Raw genomic sequence first — 24,893 nt, 5'->3', positions numbered from 1 at the left:
GCACACACCCACCCTCCCTGCCACGGAGCATCAGAGGAGGGATCCAAGCACCTCAGACTCTCCCCCTGGAGCCAGGGACTTGGAACTTGGAATTGGAACGAGAGGCCAGCTCATGCTGGGCTGGTCTCTGAAGCAGAGGTGCCCATTTCAGGGCAGGCAGTTTCCTACCATGTGGCCCAGAGACACGGAGAAGCAGAGACGTGGGAGGAGAGACAGAGGGACGGAGGGAGCTGGGCGGCCCGACACACCCTCCGGCCCCGCACGCCGTCCCCACCCTCCCCAGGCATTCCCGGGACTCAGGGGCACCTGCACCTGTGCAGGAAGAACCCCACTCCTGACCCTGGCACCACCACTCGCCTGCGCCACTCATGGGTCCCGGCCACACGGCTGACCTGTTCATGCCCCCTCTGGGCCGTGGCCCTTGCCCAGCTTCTGTCTGCCTGGTTCTTCAGTGTCACCAGGCTTGGTAACTGACCTCTGTCCAGGGAGGTCTTCCCTGACCACCTGGCTACCCGAGGCCCCCAGCCCTGTCCCTCTTCTTGTTGTTACTTAATCTGCCACATGAGACCAGTTCTCTGCCCCTGTTCTTCCTCACGGGTCCCCCAGCCCAGCACAGCACCTGGCCAGTGGTTGAAGCCCAAGGACCTGGCCCCTACTAGGCCATTTAAACAGCAGGTAAAGGGACAGCAGTGACCCTGGGAGGGACCCCACCCTCAGCTTGCCTGTGTTTAGAAGTGTCCTGGTCAGTGAGCCAGTGCAGGTGGATCCCCCAAAGGGAGCACCAGGCGGTGAGGAACTTGGCGATGGACCCAGGCTGGTCAAGACAGTCACGCTCTAAAATATGCAAGACCAGATTTTGTGCACCGCGCAAGTTTTATCTTTGACCATACTTATGGAAACATTATTCAAGAACATTGTGAACACACAGAAATAAACCTTTAAAAATACCATTTGGACGCAACACACACATACAAATGAAAGATCCCGTCTTTCCACTACGGCAGCCCATTAAGGCGTTTGTTCCCAGCGAATGCGAGCAACTGCTCAGAGTAACCTGCTGCTCCCAGAGGCACCGCCCCAGTTCGCCTGCAGGGGGCGCCAGCGGGGAGCGGGTGCAGCTGGTACCTCTGCTTCCTGACTTCCCAGAACTTGACCACAGTGCCCAAAGCCACAGAGGCTCCTGGTTCTTACTTGGATGCAGATGTGTACCAGAGAATGGTCACAACACTATCCCTGTTTGGGTCGGTCTTGTGGGAAACAAAGGCTCTTGGGTTCCTGCCAGGGGCCACGCACTGAGCAAGATGTTCCAACACACTCTCCCGTTTAATCCTATGACAACCCTTAAAAAGTGCATACTGCTATTTTGTGCTTATGTCGAGCAGACTAAAGCTCAGAGAAGCTAAGTAACCTGGCCATATTCACACAGCTAATCAGTGCAGCCTGGGACTTCAATCCTGAGGTATGGAGATCCAAAGCCCTCCCCTCCACACCACTGATTGTCCCTTGCCCTGGGACATTCTCCCACCCTGCTGTCACCAACAAAGGGAGATCAAGGGCTCACACTGGGCCCAAGGGACTACCTTGTTGCTCGGGTGATGCTGGTCAGGCAACCACCTGCCCCAGGACACCCCTGGCCAACCGCCCCTCTGCCTTCCCCTGGAAATGGTTTCTCCTTTTGTCTTTTCCTTCTTTCTCCCTCAACAATAATCAGCCTTTTTGCCTTGGTTTTGTGAGTCTAATTTAACTTGTTACCCACATCTTTTTGTTGGTAGTCTTGCCCCCAAAACAAGAAGAATCTAAAAATACTCTTTGGCTCTTTTAGATTATATCTTACCTTTGTTCCTTTCCATTTCTTTCCTCTGAGGCCTTTCTTCTAATTATATTTTTCTCTCTCCTTTCTGCAAGTTTTTCCTGTCTTTCTCAGGGTTTTAAGATCTTAGTGCAAAAAAGAAAAATAACATTTTTTAAAAAAATATATCACATATGTATGTCATTAAATTCACTTTAATCGGCCTCAGGATGAAAGTGCTGCTCACGATGATCCATAACCCTGATTGTTCACTGGTGAGGACGGAGAAAGGCATTACGACGTCCAGGACCATGGCATTGGGATATCCTGCTTCAAATCTAGACTTGGACTCTGTAGGGGCTTCAGACAAGAACCTCTGAGCTTAAGGCTCTCCTGTGTAAAATGGGAATAATGATCCCCAGCGTTGTAGAGAGAGGCAATGCACCTGGAAGCACCTTTAATCTGTAGGTAACTTCCTTCTGTGCAAAGCAGCGTGGGATCAGGAAGGGCCACAGGAGCTGGAAGACGCCCGTGGATGCCCTCTGGATAGCCCAGCTGGACGCCCCCTGACCCCCATCATTCTCCACCCTGTCTCACAAACAGAGCTCCCTCGGTAGTCTCAGCTCTGCTAGTGGAACTGGCAGGCGTGTGTCACCCAGAACGCACACACATGCACACTCACACACGCTCAACCGGCTGTGTGTCGGGCTGCATAGGGAGCTGGGGACTGGACCCGGAACAGGCTGGCAATGGCCTATCCACCAGGGAACTTGCCATTCATTTGGGGTAGGAGAAGGAATTAGGCAACAAACAAAGCAAATAAAGTAATAAAGGTCCCTGACTTGTAGGAACAGCCAGCATCGAGGCCCCAAGACAGAAGAGGCTTGGCCTATTCGCAGTATAGAAAGAAAGTTCTAGAAGGGAATGCCTGAGGGAGAAAGTTGTTGCCTCGAGATCTCAACCTCGATTGGGCCAGATGAGCAGGGAGCTAGGACTGGCTGAGCTGGTTCCTGGTCTGTCTGTCTGCAGATGTGGTTTGTTTGTTTATTCACTTTGCCATCGTGGACAACTCCTCTGAAGCCGGCACTGGGGGACCAGAGTGAAGCAGGAGACCTCGGTCAGCTCTGGGGTAGTAAAGACAAACTGTGAGGAAGGAACGGACCCACCCTCCTCTGGAGTCAGAAACAGGCACCTGCAGCGAGTTTGGTGCAGAGGCACAAAGGAAAGCCAGCACGACCCTGGGTTTCTGCTGGAGCAACCAGAGGTGGAGGGTGGAGAGGAGGACCCGGCCACCAGCACAGGAGGAAAGTGGCCAAGGACGCGTTTAAGCTTCTGCCGTGACCCCGGTTTCCCCTCAAGTGCAAAAGTCTGCAATTTTGCTAGTTAGTCACCACAAGTGACCACCTCTTCCTGCCCACCTGACTTCTCAGGTGATCCCTGCCTCAGGGTCTCCCCTCCCATCCACCTGCAGGGACAGAGCCGGCACCGTGTCCTCAGGACTTCCCAGAAGTCTTGCATGGCACCTTCTGTCAAAGTCACACACTGTGTATCAACACCTCAGACTCAGACAGGCCACGCAGGCCACATCAGTGGTCCCACGGAATTCTACGACCTCGTGCCAAGTTGTCAGCTTAATCTGTGTCTGCGATGTCTGCACATCCCTCCGTTCACGTCCCTTTGCTGAGCACCATGTGACCACGCGTGCAGACACGCCAGCCGTGGAACCAGCGAGTCCTCTCCTTCTCAAACACCGTCCCTCCCCTGCGGGAAGCCACCTGGCTCTTCGGCCTGCCTGCTCTGGGGCTTCTCTGCTCCAAGAGTAAGTTCATCCAACTGCTGAATTTTTCTTTTCTCCATCTGCTAAATACCTCCCGACCATCCTTCAAGATTCGACTTATATTTTCTTAAAGTGAGTGTAAAAACCGTAATTCTTCATCTCTGACACCATCATGCGTCCCTCCACCATCCTCCCAGGTCCTCTCTATCATAAATCCTGCCAGATGGTGCTAGAAGAAATCACCGCTCCCTCCCATCTGGATTCCTGATTCCTACCTCAGGGGCAGCTGACTGTGTCTGTCTCTTCCTGTCGCCCAGGACGCAGCTGCTGATCTCATACCTAGCCTCGCACGAGTTTGTTAAATGAATGAAGTCAGAACGGGCAAGCTTCTAAAATCTTCAGGATGAAGATCTTGAGTGGTCAAAATTCATCTTAGAGATCCTCAATTCACAACAGCTAAACTATGGAACCAACCTAGATATGCCCTTCAGATAAAGAAAATGTGGTAAGTGTGTACATATACATATACATATACACACCACATCACACACACACACACACACACATATATATATGATGGAATGTTACTCAGTTTTAAAGAAGATTTAAATTCTGGCATTTGCTGGTAAATGGATGGAGTTAGAGAACATCATGCTAAGTGAAATAAGCCAAACCCAAAAAACAAAAGGCCAAATATTTTCTGATATGCAGAAACTAATTCACAATAAGGGGGAGATAGGGAAGAATAGAGTTACTTTAGATTAGTAGACGGGAGTGAAAGGAGGGGAAGGGGTGTGGGGTAGGAATGATAGCAGAGTGAAGCGGACATTATGACTTCAGGCACATATACGACTGCATGATCAACGTGATCCTATAATGTGGATAATCAGAAAAATGAGAGAGTGCACTCCACTTACATATGATCTATCAAAATGTATAAATGCATTCTACTGTCATGTACAACTAATCAGAACAAATAAAATATAAAAATTAAAATTAAAAAAATTAAAAATTAAGATTTATTCTTAGAAACCCTGTAGGGGCTGGGGAAGTGGTCAGATAGGCCGGTGTGGGAGAAGGCTGGCGGTGGGCGGTGAGACCCCCAACACCTAGAGGAGTTTAGTTCATTTTGTTTTAATTTTTTGCCTCTATAACCTTAACCCCCAACATACCAGGAAAAAGTCGTTATCAGCCTTTGCCACCAGGGTCCAATGGATCCTTTTTATTTTCATAAATAATCTATGGAGGTGTGACCAAAGGGATTGCTTTTTAACTTTGTTAGAAAATTTAATAATCTAACATAATAGATTTCCTGGCATATTTGTCCTGGTTTTGAAGCCACATGAACCCAAAGGGAGCAACCTCGTCTCAGTGCTAACTGCTGCCCGGGGGTTGTGTGTGAACCTGAGACGGAGCCGGCTTATAAACGCTGATCTCAGATTCCCAGCGAATCCCTCATAAGCCTGAGTTCAGCTACTCTGGCTCTTCCTGCACCGGCAACGTGAACACGCTGCTTCTGAGACCTCTACGAGCTCGTCACTGTTTTCCAGAGAGATGGTCACCTTCTGCTTGGTGATTGCAAAGTGCTCTCATTCCGACACCCGTTGGAATGATCGGAGGTTGTGCCTTCCTCTCATTTCTGTATTACCCATTTCTTTGCACCTTTGTTCTTGATCTGACTCCTCCATTTGTCCATTTCAAACCGTATCAAGCAAATTTGGGTAAAACAACACCAAAAAAAACGACAGGACCGGATGGTCCAGGCGCCAGTTACAGCACAGCTGGTGAAACCGCGCCTGTCGCGTGAGCTCCAGAGGAGAGTATCTGCTCCTGTTTGTCCTGAGACATACACCATCGCCTCTTCCGTTGAGAGTATCCATCTAGGCCGCTGTCACTTGAGACTCACAGCCTGAGTCTTCACTTAACCCGCCATCACCAGAGCCACAGAGCGCCGGCTCGCACACACCTTCGAGAGTGCCTGACCGTCGTACATTTCCCTCTGTCAGTTTTCTCCTCTTCAGCAGAAAATGAAAGATGCTCTTTTCAAAACAGTGTTCATCCAAAGCAAAATTCATATACCCCATAAACATGTCCAATTATCATCCATCAACTAAATAATAATTTAATAAAATGCATAGTAAAAAGATAATAATGAAATCATCATCATCATCATAAAATACATGCCCACACACAAAAAAAATCAGAAGACTACAAAGATGGCATCCTCAATCCTTCCACACCTTCCTAGAAGATGCTGCAATACTTGGGGCAACATCATAAAACACAAGATGTGTCCCCATTACACCGTCTTTCCAGGCAAATCCACTGTCTACCACTTGCTTCTTATTTCAGTGATTTTTACCATAATTGGCAATAGTGATGGAGAATAATGAAATAGTTCCAAGAATGATAAAGTGAAAATTTTTTAATACGTCAGAAAATTAAAATCACTACAGCTGTATGACTTATCCATACAGCCCTATATTTAGAAAGAGTCTCAATGGTCCTACATGGTAACTTCAAGATAGAATGAGTTTTATTACGTTCAAGACCTCTCCTGGGCCCTCTGGAAGACTCCTAAAGGAGTAAACGGAAGTCATGCCATAGCAGTCCTTACAAACGGAACTGCTCAGGAAAAAACTCCAATCTAAAATTGGGTCCAGTGAGCTCTGAGTGTATGGTGAGGGGTAATCACACTCACAGACTGGACCATTTACTGAAGGTGTGCAAAATCTGGTGCACTAGAAACTCCCACGGAAAGACTTCTCCCGCCACCGTTCTCCAAGTTGAACCCAGCGGGGAGAACCGCAGCATGCCCCAGCCCCACGAAGTCACCAGAGTGCAGCCAGCTGCCTCCTCGGGAACCAGGTAGCCCCTGCCCCACATTTGTCCTGGGGTTCTCTCAGCATGCAATGAAGAGGGAAAAATGTCGACCCAAGGGAAACAGAGAGGCTTCTGGGGTGCTACTCAGCTGCAGAGCAAGGCACTAACAAAACTCAGACCACAAGCCGACACCCGGGCTTACTGCCTTATGTTCTTTCCAGTTAATGGATATATGGTGAGGGATACTGTGTTCCTATTCTGTGGGGTTTTTAAAAAATTCCTTTTTATCATTCGTATGTCCAGTTGGTCCATCACCAGTTTGACTGTGGGTTAATGACCTGTAGGAAAAACCCATTTCACAGCGTGGAGCGCTCTGACACTTTGAGTTGATTGTTTTAGGAACTCAGAATATCGTTTCCTCCAAAACTCTTATTTTGCTGTGGTTTTGTTTTGAGACTGCATCTCACTTTGTTGTTCAGGCCAGCCTCGTACTCCTGGGCTCAAGTCATCCTGCAGCCTCACTCCAGGTGGAATTACAGGTACGTGCCATCAGGCCTGGCCAAAAAGACCATGTTACAAACGACAGGTTCCCAGGGCAGCCCCCAGATGGGCTTCTAAACTCGTGGTGGTGTTGTCCTGCATTTCTGCAGGGAAAATTAGTAGAAGACACTTTTACAGTCGTTATAATAAGCAAACCCAAACAGGAAGGGCATGGCCTCCTTCATCCTGAATCCTGCTGAATGAAATAGTCAGCCAATGAAAGAAGAGAAACGAGGAGACTTTCAGGGAGGAAACTCGGCTTGGGAGATGTTTCAGAGGCTGGACTGCAATTCTGACCGTCCAGTTTCACTTCTAGAACTTTTTCGTTTCCCATAGACTTGATGTATTGGAGCTGTGGTTATTCTGGGGGTTCCCAATGGAAGACCACAAAGAAAGGAGAAGGAAGAGGGAAATTAAAAAGCTTGGAAGACATTTCCTTGAAGGGGGGTTTAGAGCAGGCCATTGTGAGAAGATCGTCCAATTCAGTATGAACCAATTTGGTACAGAAATGGTAATGAAATTTAGGGGCACAGCACTGTGCCCCAGGCCTTAGAGCCAGGTAGGAACCCACTCTTTGGCCAGGCAGTTCCCCCTCTGACCACAAGGTGGTGCCATCAGCCCAGACAGTCTGCCCCAAAGGGGGCGGGGCGAGCGGTGGGCGGAGCTCCCCACTGTAAGCCATGTTCTCCGCTCAGGTTCTGGGAGTCACAGACAGCCTGGGGAAGAGGGCCCGTGTCCACCTACACGTCCTGGCCTCTGCTGGCAAGAACGGCCGCCATCCTTTAAGGCCAAGCCTGCTCCCACCAAGCAACACCCCCGACCAGCCGGGCTCTCAACCCACCTCAAGATTCCAACTCGTTCCTTTCCATTCCTCTCACTCTGTCCCACTGCTTCCTACAGAGTCAAGTCGAAGCACCCCTAGTCTCATCCTAATACCCACGAGGACCAGAAAACAAGGCCTCCCATGACATGCTCCCCCATTTGTCACAATGACCCCAGCTTCCAACACGTCCCGGCCCATCTCACCAGCTCCATCTCCCTCTTTAATAACAACCTGGGCAAGTCCTACTGCGTCCCTGTGCATTCAGTTCCGCTGGCCCTCCCACCTGTGATGTCCTCTCTGTCTCTTGCCTTGACTTGTCCGTATCCTCCTCCTCGGTCTTTCCGGTTCTAACCCACGCCCAAAACCTCCCTTCGTGGAATGGACTGAAGGCCACTGGTGAAGAGGACACACACAGGGAAATGCGGGTCTCCTACCTCGGCCACAGAAGCCCCTGGATGCAGGAGGCAGGCCAGGTCTGACTCGCCAGAGTCGCGTGGCCCCAAATGGAGGAGGAGAGCCCATCCACATTCTCCTGAATGGCAGGGCAGCACAGCCAATCTGTCCTCACCCCTCCCACATCTCGGTTCCCCTTCAGGGTGGACTTGGGGTCTGCAGGGACACTAAAGTCTCGAGCTTGGAATGCGCTGCAGGGCCTGTTCACTCATTTTACCTTCCTGATTATCGTCTCCCCACTCCCCATTTCCATCAGCCACCATCCCCCAAACCAGGCCTGAGAGACAGGTGGAGCTAAAGGCATTCACGGGGGGAGGGGAGGGTCACAATAAAGTCATCAGTCTGTGCCCCCAGCCCCACTTCTACCCTAGCCTGCAGCCCAGTGTGGTAGCCTGGCAAACTGCCTAGTGGTTCTGCAAAATCCATACAGCCCTGGTGGGACCGACTGACACGGGTCTGACTGCCTTGACCTCGGCTACACTGTGCAGAGACAAAGCTCTTAAGACGGGGAGCTGCGCTTACAACACCTCGAATTCTAGCCGCTGCATGTTCTTCTTGTTCTAAAGGGGCAGCTGGGGTCCACAATACCCCTTCGTCTGTCTGGAGCAAATGGCCTCAGGATGAATTTTTAAATTATGTAGGGTCCTTCCAGGGCAGGCCAGGGCCTTATAGTGACAAAAGGCGGTGCCTAAGAAAGGCAGAGGGGTGGCCTGGCTGGCGCTCCCAGTGCCCAGGTGTCTGCATCTGGCAAAGGTGACTCACTCCTGTGGCCAGCATCTCCTCTTTCTGCTGTCCAAAAAAACAGGTGACCAGATGCATTTTAAATGCCATTACTGCTCAAAAAAGGCCACATGGAAAGAAAATCTCTACTCAGTTGCACCTTTAAGCAAGGCTGGGAGCAAATGGCAGCTTGACTCTGGAAATGGAGGGCCTCGAGGGGGCGAATGGCACGAGGCTTCTGCTTTCTGTTTTGTTCCTAAGGAGGGGTTTTCATAAACTAATAAACGAAGCGAAATTGACAGCTCAAACACGGCAAGGTGGGAGTGAGGGTGGCCCATCTTCAGGCAAGGTCCCCGACGCTCTGCGTTCAAGACCTCAGGCTGCAGAAAGTAGCTGCCATTGGAACTGTGGACATGGGCGGTCAGTTTCTCACCAACACTGCAGACCTTCAAAGCGACCATTTCCTGGGACTCTGAAAGATGAGCAGTTTCTGAGTACTCGCCCTGGGAAAGCCCACAGCAAAGGTGCCCTCCCCACCACCTCCTGTCCTTCATGGGGATGGGTGGACCGGTGGTCGGCTGCGGCCAGCGGTGCTCACCCAGGCCCCCAGGCTCCACCTTCTCTTCGCCCCAGGGCAGCTGGGAGCCAGGAAGGGAAGCTTCAGAAACCCAGCAGCAGCCTAAGGATGACCTGCCAGAGTGTCTCTGTACCCCCTCCCCCAGGCTTGTCACATGGCGGCCCCAAAAAGGCGGGCAGTGCGCCCCGCCGCGGAGACAGGGACTGTGTGGCCGCGGCAGTGGGTGATGAAACCTCCCGGGCGCATTACTGCAGAGGGCGCAGGCGGGGAGGCCCGGGGCGGGGGGTTAGAGCGGGTACCCGGCTCACCTGTTCTCCAAGGGGAGCGTGGGGTGCGGGGGAGGGGCGGGCGGGCCCACACCCGGAGCGCGTCGGGCGGCGCTAGGTGGCAGCACTCGCCTCCCACCCTCCCCCACCGCCGTAGACCCCCGAGCTGCGCCGTCGGGTTGACGAGGCCGTGAGCAGTTCCTGTCCCCGGCCCGGCGCGAGGGAGACGTGAGCGTGCACACGTACACACACAGCGGGGGTAAGAGGCGCTCCAAGCGGCGCCCAACTTTCCCCCGGCTTCCTCCGGGCCAGGAGAAAGCTGCTGGGGCAGCTCGTCCCCGCGGTGCTCGGGGAGGGGCTCGGGGAGGAAAGGGGGAGAGATGGAGAGCCCTTCCCCAGATGGCGCTTTTCTGTCTGTTTCTACCGCTTCCCTCCGATGACCGAAGCGTAGAGGGACCCCGAGCGGGCGGCGGGAGCGCTGTGGGGAAATGGAAGCGTGTGCGTGGAGACGCCTAAAGTTGTCTTTCAAGCTCGGCCCCGGGGCACGCGATGCTCCGCGGCGGGCTGACTCAGGCTGCCGGGGCCTCCCTGCCACCGGCCTGGAAATGATGCAAGTCTGGATTGTCACCTGGATCCCTGCAGCCCAGACTGGACTCCGTCTGGATTGGGGGAGGAGCGAGACTGGACATCCCAGGGTTGCACGACCCACCAAAAAGAAACCGGGAAGAGGCGGCAGTTGCTCAGGCCGAATACTGGAGTACTTCTTTCTGTCCCGGTCTTCGGTCGTGTTTTGTTTTACTTTGTTTTAACGCAAAGCGTCACCCGCTAAGAATTCCCACGTGCGTTCAGTTTGCCCTCACGATCACTATGCACAACCTATCAAGACCTCGGGGCCGCGGACCTTCCTGAATTCCAAACTGGAAAGAGGAAACTCGCAGCCGATGAGGTTGTGACGCGAGCCAGGGACCCGGGTGACTGTCCCAGCGCAAACCGTCCCCTCTCGCCCTTTAACTGCAACCGGAGCTGAGTTCCACTTGGATTTTTTTAAGTCTGTTCGGCCATTGCCTCGGAGCACCCGCACACGCGCACGCATCTCTGGCCGCGTTCACACACACTCACACACACGCACGCAAACGCGTGGCGGCCGCCAGGTCGACAACTTTGTCGGGCGCTCCCAGCGGCGCTGGGCTTCCTCCTGTAGTAGTGGGGCGCAGGCCCCGCCTCCAGGCTGTGTTGTCAAACGGGCCAGGGTCTCGGATTGGTCCAACCGCCGGGACAACACCTGCTCGACTCCTTCATTCAAGTGACACCAGAGCTTCCAGGGATATTTGAGGCACCATCCCTGCCATTGCCAGGCACTCGCGGCTCTGCTAACGGCCTGGTCACATGCTCTCCGGAGAGCTACGGGAGGGCGCTGGGTAACCTCTATCCGAGCCGCGGCCGCGAGGAGGAGGGAAAAGGCGAGCGAGGAGGAAGAGTGGGAGGAGGAGGGGAAGCTGCGGAGCAGGAGGAGGAAGAGGAGGAGGAGAGAAGCACAAAGAACCCAGGTCTCCAGGCGGGAGGTTTATACCAAGAACCATGTGTGCCGAGCGTCTGGGTCAGTTCGTGACCCTGGCTTTGGTGTTGGCCACCTTCGACCTGGCGCGGGGGACCGACGCCACCAACCCGCCCGAAGGTCCTCAAGACAGGAGCTCCCAGCAGAAAGGCCGCCTGTCTCTGCAGAACACAGGTAAATGCGTGCGCCCTTGCGACCAGGAGCTGCCGGGAGAGAGCACCGTGCACCCACGCAGCGCGCCCTGGGCGTTTCGCCCAGATCCAGACGCCCACCCCCGGCAGCGCAAACTCCTGGGGTGGCGCGGGACGTGCCAAGGAAAGCGCAAGGCGAAGCGAGGTCTGCACCGGGCTCCGAGCGCCCGGAATCCGCACGTGCTAGCAGGGTGATGAAATGGCTGGGGCAGGACTTGTTGCTGTCCTCCCCCGGGGTTGAGGGGAAATGAGGCAGCGCCTGACGCTGCCAGCGCCAGCCTTCGAGTCTCGGGTCCAGTGCAAAGCGCACTTCTCCATCCCGGCGGGCTGGAGGGAGGCTCCGAGGGTCCCCAGAGCCGGGCTAAGCCCTGCATCGGGAACCGCTCTTTAAAGCCGGCCAGCCTCGGCAGGACTGCTCTCCCTCCTCCAAAGATGCCCGATATCCCAGAACTTTGCTGGCTAGACGAATTGCATCGCGAACTTCCCCCCGGAGGCATTGCTTTCAAAAGGGGCAGGGGTCGCGCAAAGCGTACCTCTGTCGTCCTGCCGCAGTCCCTGTTTCTGGGCAGGTCAGCAAGCGAAGAAACGGTGACACGACGCGAACCGTGCGCCGCCTCTGCTCGACCGGCTCTGTGCTCACCCATAAGCTGCAGGGCAGAGCCAGGCGTGCGGGACTCCGGGCCGGCCCTTTCCCCAGCTCCGGGGAGAGAAAGAAAATCCGCCTAAAGCCCAACCCCTTCTCTCTGCACCCAGGCCCGCCGTACTCTAGGGGCCGGGCAAGCGCCGCAGAGGCGGCGGCGTGCGCTCACCGCCCGGGCAGGAAAGCACGAATGCCCACAGGGGACGCCCCGAGTGAGTGAGTCGCGCCCGGCGCCCTCCTTCCGGTGCGCGGGGCCTGCGCTGGGGTCCTCCGGGAGCCTCTCGCCCTCACCTCCCTGGCGGGCGCCCTGCACAGCCTGGGACCCGCAGAACCCTTCCCCTTCTCCGGCGTTTTCTCTGGGAACTGGACCTGACCCTAGGTAGTTGGTGACCCTCCACAAATACACCCCTCCTTCGCTAGATGAATCCGAGTGCGATTTTCTCCTCCGACTCTGCCCTTCTTCCAAAAGATACTTTTCTGATGTAATTTTGTGGTCGGTTTAAATCAGAAAATTGGGTAGGGGGAGGAAGGGAAGAGGCTCCGCATGCTGCAGCCTGACAGTTAACGCCCTCAGCCTGTCCTTTCAGAGCCGAGTCAGGAGCACATTCTGCGAAGGAAGGAGCACGCTCTGGGGCCATGCGAATTCCAGGGGATTAAGTGATATCTCACACCGGATCCCTAATTAAAAGGAACCTCTAACGGCCCGTGGTGGCGTTTTTTGCTAGGCTACCCGGGTCAGACTCCATTCCCAAGCCTGCTCGCAAGCCGCGGCTTCCCTAGCTTGGTATTTTTAATGCGGATGGTTTGGAGGCGCTGCCTTAATAGGAATTTTGTTTTGATTTTTAGGTGTTGAATCATAAAGCTGAATTGAAACTGCTTTTAGGACACTCTCATTTGGGGGTCAGGAAGGAAATGACTGATTTCATAGCAGCAGATTCTACAGATCCAAGTAGAGAAGGGTATTTCATGGATGAAATACCTTCATCTAAAAATCTTATTTTTGTCTGTGGGTTTAAAAAGCTAATATTAATATTTTTCTGCTCTCAAAATAAGTGTTCCCATAAATGCTTTAATAAAATGGAAAGGAGAGGAGAGAATACTCAGACTTAACTTCTGATTTTGATTTTTATAATTTTGGGCTAATTTTTACAAATATTTACAAATATCACATTTTCCGTGAGTGGTATTAGTGATGAAATTCGGTTTCCCTGTTCTTGGGTTCTGAAATAGTTATTACTAACTTTTTTCCCCCTTAGATTTTCCTCTAGTCCTTACTAACTTTTCTTTCAGTTGCCCTCTCTGCATTCCCCAGCACGGCTGAGTTTTATATATTTGTCATTTTCATTTTAGCGGAGATCCAACACTGTTTGGTCAACGCTGGTGATGTGGGGTGTGGTGTGTTTGAATGTTTCGAGAACAACTCTTGTGAGATTCGGGGCTTACATGGGATTTGCATGACTTTTCTGCACAACGCTGGAAAATTTGACGCCCAGGTAAAAACCACATAGATCACGAAGACTGTTTCGGGTTAGCATAGTGTGATAGAAGCGTTTGCTGGAAAGACTCCTTAGCAGCCTCTTAACCCCTTAACAGATTTCTGTAGCTGTTCTTTGTGTTAATTTCAGACTTTCCAAAGGCATTCCAGGTGCTGAACAGATGCCAGGGTCTCCCCATGGCACTGATGTCCTGCTGTCTTTCTGTAAGCTGAATCCTTCTACACCCTTAAGCTGTGTCTACACAGGCAAAGTGAACTGCACACCAGAATCATAGGAAATTATGGACACATTGTGTCTGGCCACCCAGAATCCAGTCCCCAGAGCATTTCATGAGGGACAGTAGGCTAAAGGGACAGGGGCAGGGACCCCCAGTAATACATGCCGAAAGCTTTCTCCACCTAATAGGGGCAGGGAGCGGGTACAGGCAACCTGGACTCTGCAGAGCCTCCAAAAGAACAGACATTTATTCCTTCTAAGTAGCAGACTTTCCTCCCAACCTGAGAAGTCAAAACCATGCATAAGTCTTGGAACTCTGTGCTTTTCTTTTGTTCTATACAATAAATATGACCAGGGCCTGACCCACTTCAGATATTCTGGGGTCCCAAGGTAAGGCTGGGTTGCCACTCAGGGCAGGGACCTAACAAGCATCTGTGGCTACAATGCCAACACATAAATACGTACTATATGGCAGGTGGCATGAGGCCCACCTTGGTTTTCTCCCTGGCCCCATGTGCCCTGTTGAAACACCCTTTTGCTAGATATCATAAACTTCCTCTCCCGTTTCATTGGAGCACAGTGACAGCGTCTGGGAGGCCGCGGTTGAGGTGTGATTCATGCACATCACCAGTCAGCATCCCCTGACATCCTGCAGGGCCTGGGAGCCAGCAGGGGAGGCAACAGGGCCGGCAGCCTAAACCACAGAGGATGTGAGGTGGCAAGAGGGGAAACAGACCAGGGGAGGAAAGAGCAGAACTTTGAACTCCAGGCTCCCTCATAACGCATCCCTTCTGGATTAACTGGAATTAGGAAGCGTAATAGGAAATCCGGAGGAAAGGGGTGTGTTGAAGGGCAATCCCACAGGATGTCAGAGAAGCATAGCAAGAACAGGTCGCCGCGGCCCTGCATAATCTTCATTTTCTCCTCAACCAGCAGGAATATGTCCTCTAGTTAGAGGGACATATTCTCTAACTCTCAGCACATAACCCAGCCCTCTGTCCCATGGGGCTCCCCCCAGAAAGCTAAGGGAGCAGGGGCCACAGGACGGGTTTTCAGCCATCAGACGCTATCTGTGCACATTGCAGTTGCTTCTAAAGGGAGAACCAAAATAAGTGTGCTGGCTGGCTTCCCAGGTCCAACCTAAACCCATTTACTTTCTCAACTCAGTGACTTCCGGGCCATATAAAAACAGAGGGGTGGCCTCTCCGACCACAGCTTGTTTCTATAGTAATGGAGGCCGTGGGGATTCCTGGGTAGGCACCCAAGTGCCCCCTGCCCGGGAGGCTGATAAGGAAGCCAGGGCAGAGCTCGCCTCCACAACCCCAACAGCTGTCTCCTTTCTAGGATAAGCAGCCTAACGGGGTTGCCAGGAAAGAGCTGCGGGCCAGATGTATGCTGGCCTCTCAGAGGCAGGAGCGTGGGGGAGGGCCGCTCCGGCTCAGACACTGCCAGGACGGGTGCCAGGCGGCCTTTTAGTGGCAAAAACCCTAACAGTTTAAAGGAGTAGAGTCGTTTTCAGAAGGGCAGAGAATGCTCTTGAAGAATGAGAGGAGCCCAGAGTGCGAACCGGAGGCACTGAGGCAGGAAGGGAGGCCCGCGGGCCCCCATCTTGGTGAGGCTCCTGGAATGGAGCATACAGCGCGGCCAGCGGGCACCTTCCACTCGGGAAGAGCCCTTGCTGAGAGCCACAAAGGCGTTGTGGCCCAATTCCCCGGGTGCTCCAGAAAAGTTGCCACCCAGCAGCCAGCCCGAGCTGCCTTGACAGACAGCCGCGGAAGCCCCAGTTCAAGGGGAACTAAAGGCGCAGCTGGGGAGGAAGGAGGCAGATTTGTTAGTGTACAAAACTAACATCCTCTTTGGCCCAGGGCCGGAGGTGTCATGTCATCTGGACGTACCTCCGAGGTGCCCTGTCACCTGGGAAGAACGTGGGTCTGAGGCAGGGCCTTGGGATTGCGTTGTCTGAAATGCCCTGTGTAACGGCCTCCTGTCCTCTGCCCCCTCCTCTCCCCGTCCTCGCTGCTCCCAGGGCAAGTCGTTCATCAAAGATGCCTTGAAGTGTAAGGCCCACGCTCTGCGGCACAGGTTCGGCTGCATAAGCCGGAAGTGCCCGGCCATTAAGGAAATGGTGTTCCAGTTGCAGCGGGAATGCTACCTCAAACACGGTCTGTGCGCGGCGGCGCAGGAGAACATCCGGGTGATGGTGGAGATGATTCACTTCAAGGACTTGCTGCTGCTCGAGTGAGTGCTGCCCCAGCCGGGAGGGGCCACCACGGGGTGACGGGGTCCAGAGGGCATTGCTCAGCTTGCCGGGCCTGCTATCCCAGGCCGCGTTCCCGGAAGCTACACAGAGTCCCTAGGAGCCCCTGTCCTGCTGGCTTTGGAGAAAAATGAGATTTCCATCACCATTTTCCAAAACCTGGGCGTCGGGCACGGGCCATTAGCTTTACTAAAAGGTATAGATTCAGAAATACTCCTCGTCCCCATAGCCAAGCAGGTCTCCGAACATCCCAGGTAGCTGCCGGGTTGTCCTTGTGGGCAGCTGAGTGCTGAGATTTTTGCTGAATGTAGGCCAAGTGCCAGGCATTGTGCTGAGCGCTTTGCAGGAACATCTCACCTGACCCTCTCAGCTTTCCTGTGACTTGGATGCTTTGACTGGCTCCATTTGACAGATGAGAAAACTGAGACCCCTGAGGTGACAAGTATGGCTGGTGGACAGCAAAATCAGGACTGCGAGCCAAGCAGTGCTGCTCTCAAGTGCCCCAAACGGAGAGCAGTGCTTTCCCCGCCTCCAGGGCCCTCCTTTCTTTAAAATGCCTTATCAGAGAAAGTGCCAAACAAACAGCAAAAGCTAACCTGCCGAGCATTAGCCTGCCAAACCAGGAAAGTGTGAGCCTTGCTTATTTGAAGACTTGCAATTCCTGCATAAGCCGAGGACGCCTCATTCTTTAAAAATTATCCCAGCTATCAGATCCCAAATTTTGTAGAATGGTAAAGCAAGTTGGTACACAGTCGTTCCTGACCTGAGGGGTGGGCCAATGGTTCCTTCCTGGGAGCTGCAAGCCACCAGCTAACAGTCCAACACATGTCACTGCCAGCTTGAGGGCAGCCTTGTTCTCTGCACAGGGCGGCTTGGGGCCAAGTTAGTACCTGAACTCTTGCTCCTCAGTTCATGCCATGACCTGCTCCCAGCTATGTCACTAAACAGGCTACCCCACCTTCACCCCCAATATCGCCTCGATCATGGAGGACAACAACCATCTGCTCACTACCCTCTCGGTTATAAGGCTGCAGGTATCTTGCAACACCCAGTACGGCCTCAGGAACATAAGGTTCAGCTCCTGACAAAGGCAAAAGAATATTGCCTTGTCCTTGAATCATACTAACGCCTTATGCAACATTTCATTCTTCCAAACAGCTGTAAAAGCACGATAGTAACAACAGCATCAACAGCAATGATACCCATCTGTTTTCTCCTAATGTGCCAGGTCGTTGGCCAGGGTCTTTAAATGAATGAACATATTCGTCTTTCCCAACCAAGCTACCAGATAGAAATGGCTGTCCCATTTTATAGAAGAGGAAAGTGAAGCTAAGAGCCTGAAGCCTTGCTCCGGGGCTTGAGTCCCCGTTAGCAATTGGGGATTGGTGGTACCGTCATCCCTCAGGACACTCCTCAGATACACAAAGCCATAGGTGCTCAGGTCCCTATATAAAATGACATAGTTTTTGCATACAACCTACACATTCTCCCGGTTTGTTCGTTTGTTTGTTTTTCACTTTTAAACAAATGTTAATGCATTGTAGTTATATGTAATAGTGGGGTTCATTTGACACATTCATAAATGCACAAAGCAGGTTTTTTCCATTTCGCTCTCCATCCTTTATGCTTTAAATCATCTCGAGGGCTTATAATACCCAATGTAATATAAATACTATGGAAATTGTTGTTACACTGTATCGTTTAGGAAATAATGTGTAGGAAAAAGATCCTGGACAAGTTCAGTACAGATGCAATTGGTTTTCCACTTATTTTTGCTTTGCGGTTGACGGCACCCCTTTTGCAGAGGGCATCTGTACCTGGAGCCAGTTGTCAGGCACAAGCCCGCTGTCCAAACTCAACCTCCTTGTGCCTGACCTATCCCTCCCTCACCAGACCTGCCGACACCTCATGGGTCCCGAAGTGCAGCACAGTTCTTTCCTTTTCTTGAACATATCCCCCCATCTTGCACAGAGAGCTCTGTGAAACCCCCTCCCTTCCAAGTACCCCAGAAAAGACCCAGGTCCCATGGCTGAGAAACTCCCTAAGTCATTCACCCCAGCCCATCCCCACTGTCACCTTGAGAGATGGCTTATTGACCATGGGCATGGGGTGCAGTTTGTCAGCCTCTGATATGTTGTTGAGTATCTTTTTTAGGAAATGGAAGGTTTTGAGGGTTTTGTGTCCTGTCCCCTGAAATTGAAGAAGGAGGTTAAGTGACTTTCAAGGGTCTCCTCAGGGCCACGTGGCACATTGTGCCACAAGGCTTTGCTGCAAAAGCTTCCCCACCTGGCCTGCTCTGGAAACGCGGGGGCCCGCCGGACCAGGAGTGCGGCCTCTTTTAAGAACACGCCGTGTGGCCACACACAGGTCCTCTTGCTTCTGGCTAGGCCAGCCCCTCTGGGCAGTGTGTCCCACCAACTGCCAGCTCCCCCAAGACCCCCATCGCCTGCCCTCACGAAGCCCTGGCTGTGCAGTGCATCCGCTTGCACGTCAAGCTCAACTGCCTGAGATCTCTAACTTTATTTTTTTCATCTTCTTAACTGATTCAAGGACCTATCAATCCCCAAGGCCCTTGCAGATTGTGTGGCATTGGTCACCAATGAGAATGAGAACTGAATTTCCTGTTCACTTTAGAAAGGACATACAGTCACCCCAGAATCCACAGCACCCCTCCTCACGCCAGCCCCATCCCAGCCCCATCAACCCCAAAACAAGCACCGTCAGTAAAGCAGCTGTTCCCGACCCTCAGCCTCCGCTCCCGATCTCTTCCTGCTGGCCCCACGTTCTCCCTGTCATCTGCCTCCCCCTAGCTGCGGGCAGCCAGCTATGGCCTGCACACACCCGTCGCTGGGTGCTGGCGGCCGGGAGCCTCCCAGCACATCCCCCTCCAAATATTTTTTTAGATCCCTTAGCCTCACTGACACCCAGTCAAGCTTGCTGGGTTTTGTCATTAGACACAGGCTCAGCCTGCAGCCTGAGCAGGCAGCAGGCCAGCTCGAAACAGGCTCAGATCAACTCACTTCAGCACACACCCGCTCCCCACAGGCCACAGCTTCCTGGGAGAGAGAGCCAAGGGCTGAGGAGAGCGTGGGCTAGTCCTGCCTTCTGGGGTCCAAGTCCTCCTTGGGTTCTGCGGGGCTCAGGGCTCCGCAGACAGAGCACCCTGGTGAGGGAGGCCCGGGGCAGGCTGCACCTTCCCAAGACAGCTCCTCCTGCTCAGAGGAAGGAAGCCTGAGGAGGAGGATCCATTAAAACCCCAAAGAGACAGGCCCAGCCCCTGCCTCATGCACGGGGTGGCAGTGCATTGGGCGCTAGGACCCCGTTGCTACCTCAGCAGATGTACTTGGTGAACTTGAGAAACAGGGCCAGTGGCTCCCTTTCGAGGCAGAAGGGGTCATATAAGCTGTGAGCGTCTCCTCCCTGCGTTGTCACATGCAGGCCCTCCTTGAGTAGCCCAAGGAGACCGTGCCATGCTGTCGCTGGTGCTGGCAGGCCACCTCTGAGACGGACGCACTCTGCCCTCAGCCAGGCACAGAGATGGCAGCATCCAGGGCACTCCAAAGGCTGCTTGAGCTCCACCCGCAGGAACGCTCCTCTCTGCGCCCAGCCTGCCCCGGCCCTCCTGCCCTCTCAGCCACCTTCTCCCTCTTACCGACCTTTACGTCCCCGAGCGAGGACAGTGCACCCAGTGACAGCTTGAGGACTACCCCTCAGGTCCCAGAGCAGCCTGCTCTTGCTGCAGGGGCGTGGTGCATGGCAAAGGAAGACCACATGGGCTCTGCGGCCGCCCTCCAGGCCCAGCCAGGCTTGCTATGACCGTGTCACATCCCACAGCGACTGCCCTGCTCACGGCGAGGTCCAGAGTCGTGGTCAGACGTGTCCAGGACCTTCACCGGCTAAGGACTGCTTTCTCATGGCGTCAGTGGGCCGTGGGCATGTCCCAGTGGTAGAGTCCCAGTGGGCTCAGTCCCCAGCACCTGGGAGGCAGGGAGGGAGGGAGGAAGCTGTTCACCTCCACGGAGCAGCCCGCAGCCACCCCGCCTGGGGTTCCGAAAGGCCAGAGAGAGTAGAAAGGGCTGAGCAGGTGGCCCTACAGCCATTGCTGGGAACACCTCTCCCCAGGTGGGTCCATGCCCACGCTGCCCCCGCCTTCCGCACACATCCTCCGGCCCTGAAGGGCAGCCCAAGTGAGCAGAGCCATTGGCTCTGGCTGTCATTCCAACCAGGATCCCTGACCACCGGCCCTCAGCCCTAGTCCTGGCGAAGCCCAGACAGAAAGAATGAGCGTGGTCAGATCTCACACACACACAGGCCACCCAGAGGGGACAGCTGCGTGGGAAATGACATCCCCAAGCCCTCCACCCAGTCCGTAGTCCTCCTGTGCATCCGGTAACTCCCCCAAAATACTCTTCCTCATGAGCTTAAGCCAGGTGCGGACAGACGTGGGGAGAGCTCTGAGGAGCCTTGGGGAGGGAGGTGGCCCCGGAAGAAGGTATCTGGTGCAGGCATCGGCCTCTCTATCCCGGCAATGTGGGGGCTGAGGACGCCATCTGGAGCCCCTCCAAGAGCCCTGCTCCTTCGTGGCTTCTCCTCCACCCCTTGCCTAGGGCTACTGCACTGGCCCAAGCTCTGGCAGCCGCTAGGGCTCCTGCCCAGGTCAATCACCAGCCCCTCCTGCAATCTCGCCTCTTCCAGCGCCCAGACCCTGGGCTTGTACCCCATGCGCCTGACATTGCCACTGCCCTTGGTCTGGGGTCGGGCTCCCTCTTACAGCTACTCTGGGGTGACAGTGCCCGGGGTTATAGCTCCACCACGCCTGCATGGAGCCTGGTCCACAATGGCCCAGGAAATGTCTGCAGAGACCTGTGCTCCCTAGAGCATGGTAGAGGCCTGAAGGGGTTCCAGGAAGAGCCCCAGCATGGCCCCAGAGCCTCCCGGGACGCACTCCGTCCTCACTGTCTCTCTGCTTCCCCCCCAGGCCCTACGTGGACCTCGTGAACCTGCTGCTCACCTGTGGGGAGGAGGTGAGGGAGGCTGTCACCCGCAGCGTCCAGGCCCAGTGCGAGCAGAACTGGGGAGGCCTGTGCTCCATTCTGAGCTTCTGCACCTCAGCCATCCAGAGGCCCCCCACGGCGCCCCCCGAGCGCCAGCTCCAAGGGGACAGAGCCAGGCTCTCCAGGACCCACCGCGGGGAGGCCAGCCAGCACCTCTCGGAGCCCAGCAGCAGGGAGGCCAGCAGAGGCCCCAAGGCCGAGCGAGGCAGCAGGAGCCACCCAAATGCCCAGGCCCGGGGCAGAGTGGGGGGCCAAGGGGCCCAGGGACCTTCTGGAAGCAGCGAGTGGGAGGACGAACAGTCTGAGTACTCTGATATCCGGAGGTGAAATCAAAGACCAGCCATGAAATCTTTCCTCCACGCCGTCCATTTTCTTATCTATGGACATTCCAAAACATTTGCCATTAAAGAGGGGGGATGTCACACGCAGGACTTGGTGGGATTGTGGACTTCATGACGGTGTCTGAACAGGTGAGATGGAGACTCCTGGGGCAGCGAGGCCTCAGCAGGCCTGGTGAGCTGGGCACCTGCGTGCGCTCAAAGGAGTCCCGCGACCTCCTTGTATCTTTGTCTTCTTTCCATCGTGGGCCAGTGGGTGGCGGGCTGTGGTGTACCTGCTTGGGGAGCGCCCACCTGGGCTGGGCCACGCGCTGGGGCTCCACCCCGCGGCCTCTGGCGCTGTCCTGGGGAGGGCAGGGCGGGGCCACAGGGTTCCAGGGCTGGAGTGGAGAGAGGACGTCCCTGGAGGTGCAGGGACGGGTGGACAGCGGCCACGCAGCGCTCTGCCGACCCCCTCCAGCGTCCTGCGTGGGGCCTGGCGGTTCCGAGCCGCTCGGAGGCTGAGGGGCAGTGTCATTTCCATGTGTGATTTCTGAGCCATTGTTCCGCCTGGGGGACACAGTCTGAGGGCGTGGCCCCTGCGTGTCATACTTAACCACTGCTTCCAATCTCGAGTTCACTTTTTTATTTATCCAGTTACATCTACATATCTGTTGTCTAAATAAATGGCTTTCAAACAAAGCAACTGGGTCATTAAAACCAACTCGAAGCAGGGGGAAAAAGCAGCCCCAGTCCACCCTTTGGGGCTAAATTTTTAAGTGCATTTTTAAAAAGAATCAGACAGCACTGTACCTGGCCTGGCTCACACTCACCTGGGACGGACCTCGTACCTGGAGGGAAACACATGGGGAGGCCCTAGGACGTCTTTCCCTTGACCACAGCCAGGTCCCACCAAGCTCTGTACCCACAACCCTGCGAGGCCAAGCAGGACACCTGGCTTCTCCATCTGGAGGAGAGAAAGGGAGAAGAGGAGGCAACTGCTGCCCATCAGGAGGGCTAACCTTGGACAGGCACAGTGGCGCAAGCCTGTAGTCCCAGCGGCTCAGGAGGCTGAGACAGGAGGCTCGAATGTTTGAAGCCAGCCTCAGCCACTTAGCAAGGCTGTAAGCAACCAAGTGAGACCCTGAATAAAAAGTTCTGGGGATGTGGCTCAGTGGTTAAGTGCCCCTGGGTTCAATCCTGAATACAAAGAGAGAGAGAGAGAGAGAGAGAGAGAGAGTTAACCTTTAGCATGAGTAGAGGTGAGGCTGGACACCTCCACAGGGCAGGACTCTCCAGATCCGGATTGGAAACTGAGTAATGAGGAGGGAAGTCTGGTGGACAGAAGAAGGGCAGAGAGGAGAAACGGAACTGATGCGAGGAAGGGAAGCGGGTGTCAGGAAGGCAGGCGCGGAGGGGATTTCTTGCAGTTTTGAGCTCATCTCGTTGATAGGCGTTTCTTCCCGACAGGCTGTCACGTTAAAGCTCAGCCCTCTTGCAGCCGGTACTCAGATAGCATCCAGCATGGTAAGGCTTGGAGGCTTCCTGGGCCTTTCCAGAGCGGGGTGGGCAGGACTTTTCTGTAAAGGGTCAGAGAGGAAATAGAGTATTTCAGCTTGTCAGGCAGAGCCTTCTCTGCTGCAGCTAGTCCACTCTGCCCTGAGAGCTGGAAGCAGCCCAGATAGAAACCAGTGTGCCTGGCCCTGTTCCAGTTGGAGTTTAACAGGCCCCCAGCTGGACTTGGCTCAGTTTGTCCATCCCTGAGCTAGGGAGGGGGCCAAAGGGTCTGCACCCTCCCTTATCTCTCTATTCACTAGGTCTCCCTCGCAGCAACTGGAGGCCAGAGCTGAGCTCAACTTACCTAGGCGTCAGTGATTTATTCTAGGGCACACCTTTGCTCCAAACACAGCTGGCGTTACAGGCCCCAAACCTAATCCCAATCCCTCAAGGTCCACGCTGTACAGAAATCATTTGCGGGTGGGGGTGGGATGCCATGCTGGGAGAAGTACCCAGAAAGGCCTGGCACCGCAGAGAGCAGCGGCGTCTGTGCACGTACCCCAGCTCCGCCCTGGATGGGAGGGAGGAGGCGCCCAGTGTCGGGCTCTGCCATGGGAACGGGCAGAGCCGGCGGAGACTGGTCCTCGGCCCCGGCAGCAGGCGGGCGTTTCCTTCCACTGCTCAGACGCTCACGCCATGCCCTCTGCCGCGGCGCTGGGTGGGCAGCTCCGCTGGCCAGCATGGACGGGGTGTGCAGACGTCTTTGTGTTCGCCTACTGATGTCCCCTTTGTTGCTTCTATTGCAAATATTTGTCACTTGTATTTGTTACCTCTGTGCATCCTGAAGGCCTGGCGTAGCTTGCCATGCTCATTCGAACCCACGGACAGGTGGCTGTGGTGAAGTTTTCATGCCACGGTTGTGGTTTGCTTCTTCTCAGAAGTTGGAGGGCTGCCCTTCCCGCACCCGTGGTGTGAGCGCAAGCGGGCAGTCGCGCTGGTCGCCGGGCTGCTTTTGCTCCAGACTGTCCCGAGGCACGCACGTGTTCATCCGCGCGGCCTGCACACCCTCTAGAGTGTGGGCAAAGCCGTCACTGAGGGCAGCCCCTCCTCTCCCGGTGCTGCGTACAGATTCACTCTCGAGCCTTCCTTTGAGGAAGGATGTGGATCTCCAAATAAAGACGCAGTGTTTATTTTGAGCTTCGCATCTTAACAAGATGATCCCAACACCTCTCCTTTGTATCGATAAATAGCCCTGGTATTCCGAAACAGGGCGAGCCAGGAGGGTGACGTGCTGACACCAGAGCTAAATAAACAGATATCACCAGCCCAGCCCCGCGGTCGCCTCCGCGCACACAGGCAGAGCTTGACCTCGGGCCGAGTGAAAGACGTCACTCACCCAGCATGGGAAACGATGCTGCAGGGGTCACTTCCTAAGGAACAGCAGCTGTCGGAGCCCAGCAGCGGCCCCACGTGGGCTCGCCAAGCCACAGTACCTGTTTCTGTTGTGGACTCACAGGCAGCAGGCTCTGTACCTTGTCACATTGCATTATTTTCCTCCAATAAAGGTTTCAAATAAATGGCTTCCACCTGAGCAGTGTGGTTGACTGAGGGGGCTTTGGGTGTCCAGGGCGAAGGGGGAGAGCCGTGGGCCAGCGGCTCGGGACAGCCGGGAGGGTCACACTCTGGGATGTGAGGGACACCAGGTGAAGATGAGCCCATGGCCTTGTCCAAGCCCAGCCTGAGCCACCCAAGGAGAATGCCCCCTTCCTCCAGACCCAGCCTGCAGTGGGAGCCGCCAGCTTCACGGCTCCCCGGGAGCCGGCACGTGCTGGGAGCGCACCGCCTTCTCCCCGACCTCCCCACGCCCGCAGGACCGAGCTGGATCGCAGGCCACGACGTGGA

General features: G+C 54.7%; 2 protein-coding genes across 2 annotated transcripts; one reads left to right on the top strand and one right to left on the bottom strand.

Annotated features, from left to right (window-relative positions):
* Window positions 1-4,866: 4,866 nt before the first annotated feature.
* LOC124986458 (uncharacterized) lies at window positions 4,867-10,861 on the bottom strand. Its single transcript, XM_047554809.1, has 3 exons — window positions 10,687-10,861; window positions 9,811-10,566; window positions 4,867-9,397 (listed from the first exon to the last, which is right to left on the bottom strand). The coding sequence occupies exons 1-3, from the start codon at window positions 10,859-10,861 to the stop codon at window positions 9,072-9,074; spliced, it is 1,257 nt and encodes a 418-aa protein (XP_047410765.1). The 3' UTR covers window positions 4,867-9,071.
* Stc2 (stanniocalcin 2) lies at window positions 10,672-24,566 on the top strand. The gene is made up of 4 exons (XM_047556611.1): window positions 10,672-11,497; window positions 13,505-13,647; window positions 15,893-16,104; window positions 21,102-24,566. The coding sequence occupies exons 1-4, from the start codon at window positions 11,347-11,349 to the stop codon at window positions 21,502-21,504; spliced, it is 909 nt and encodes a 302-aa protein (XP_047412567.1). The 5' UTR covers window positions 10,672-11,346; the 3' UTR covers window positions 21,505-24,566.
* The last annotated feature ends 327 nt before the right edge of the window (window positions 24,567-24,893 follow it).

The sequence above is a fragment of the Sciurus carolinensis genome, chromosome 6 (assembly GCF_902686445.1).
Source record: "Sciurus carolinensis chromosome 6, mSciCar1.2, whole genome shotgun sequence".
In the NCBI taxonomy this organism is placed as follows: Eukaryota; Metazoa; Chordata; class Mammalia; order Rodentia; family Sciuridae; genus Sciurus; species Sciurus carolinensis.
Note: the sequence above shows the minus strand (reverse complement) of the source record. Positions and strands in the feature narration are given on the sequence as shown.

What these genes read in the sequence shown, in the direction of transcription:
- Stc2 (XM_047556611.1), top strand. Translation starts at nt 11,347, where the DNA reads ATGTGTGCCGAGCGTCTGGGTCAGTTCGTGACCCTGGCTTTGGTGTTG. An exon ending in CTGGAAAATTTGACGCCCAG is followed by an intron (nt 13,648 to 15,892) that starts GTAAAAACCACA and finishes CGCTGCTCCCAG; the next exon opens with GGCAAGTCGTTCATCAAAGA. An exon ending in AAGGACTTGCTGCTGCTCGA is followed by an intron (nt 16,105 to 21,101) that starts GTGAGTGCTGCC and finishes CTTCCCCCCCAG; the next exon opens with GCCCTACGTGGACCTCGTGA.
- LOC124986458 (XM_047554809.1), bottom strand. Translation starts at nt 10,861, where the DNA reads ATGCGTGCGCGTGTGCGGGTGCTCCGAGGCAATGGCCGAACAGACTTA. An exon ending in CTGCGAGTTTCCTCTTTCCA is followed by an intron (nt 10,567 to 10,686) that starts GTTTGGAATTCA and finishes GTTAAAACAAAG; the next exon opens with TAAAACAAAACACGACCGAA. An exon ending in ACGCTCCCCTTGGAGAACAG is followed by an intron (nt 9,398 to 9,810) that starts GTGAGCCGGGTA and finishes CTCATCTTTCAG; the next exon opens with AGTCCCAGGAAATGGTCGCT.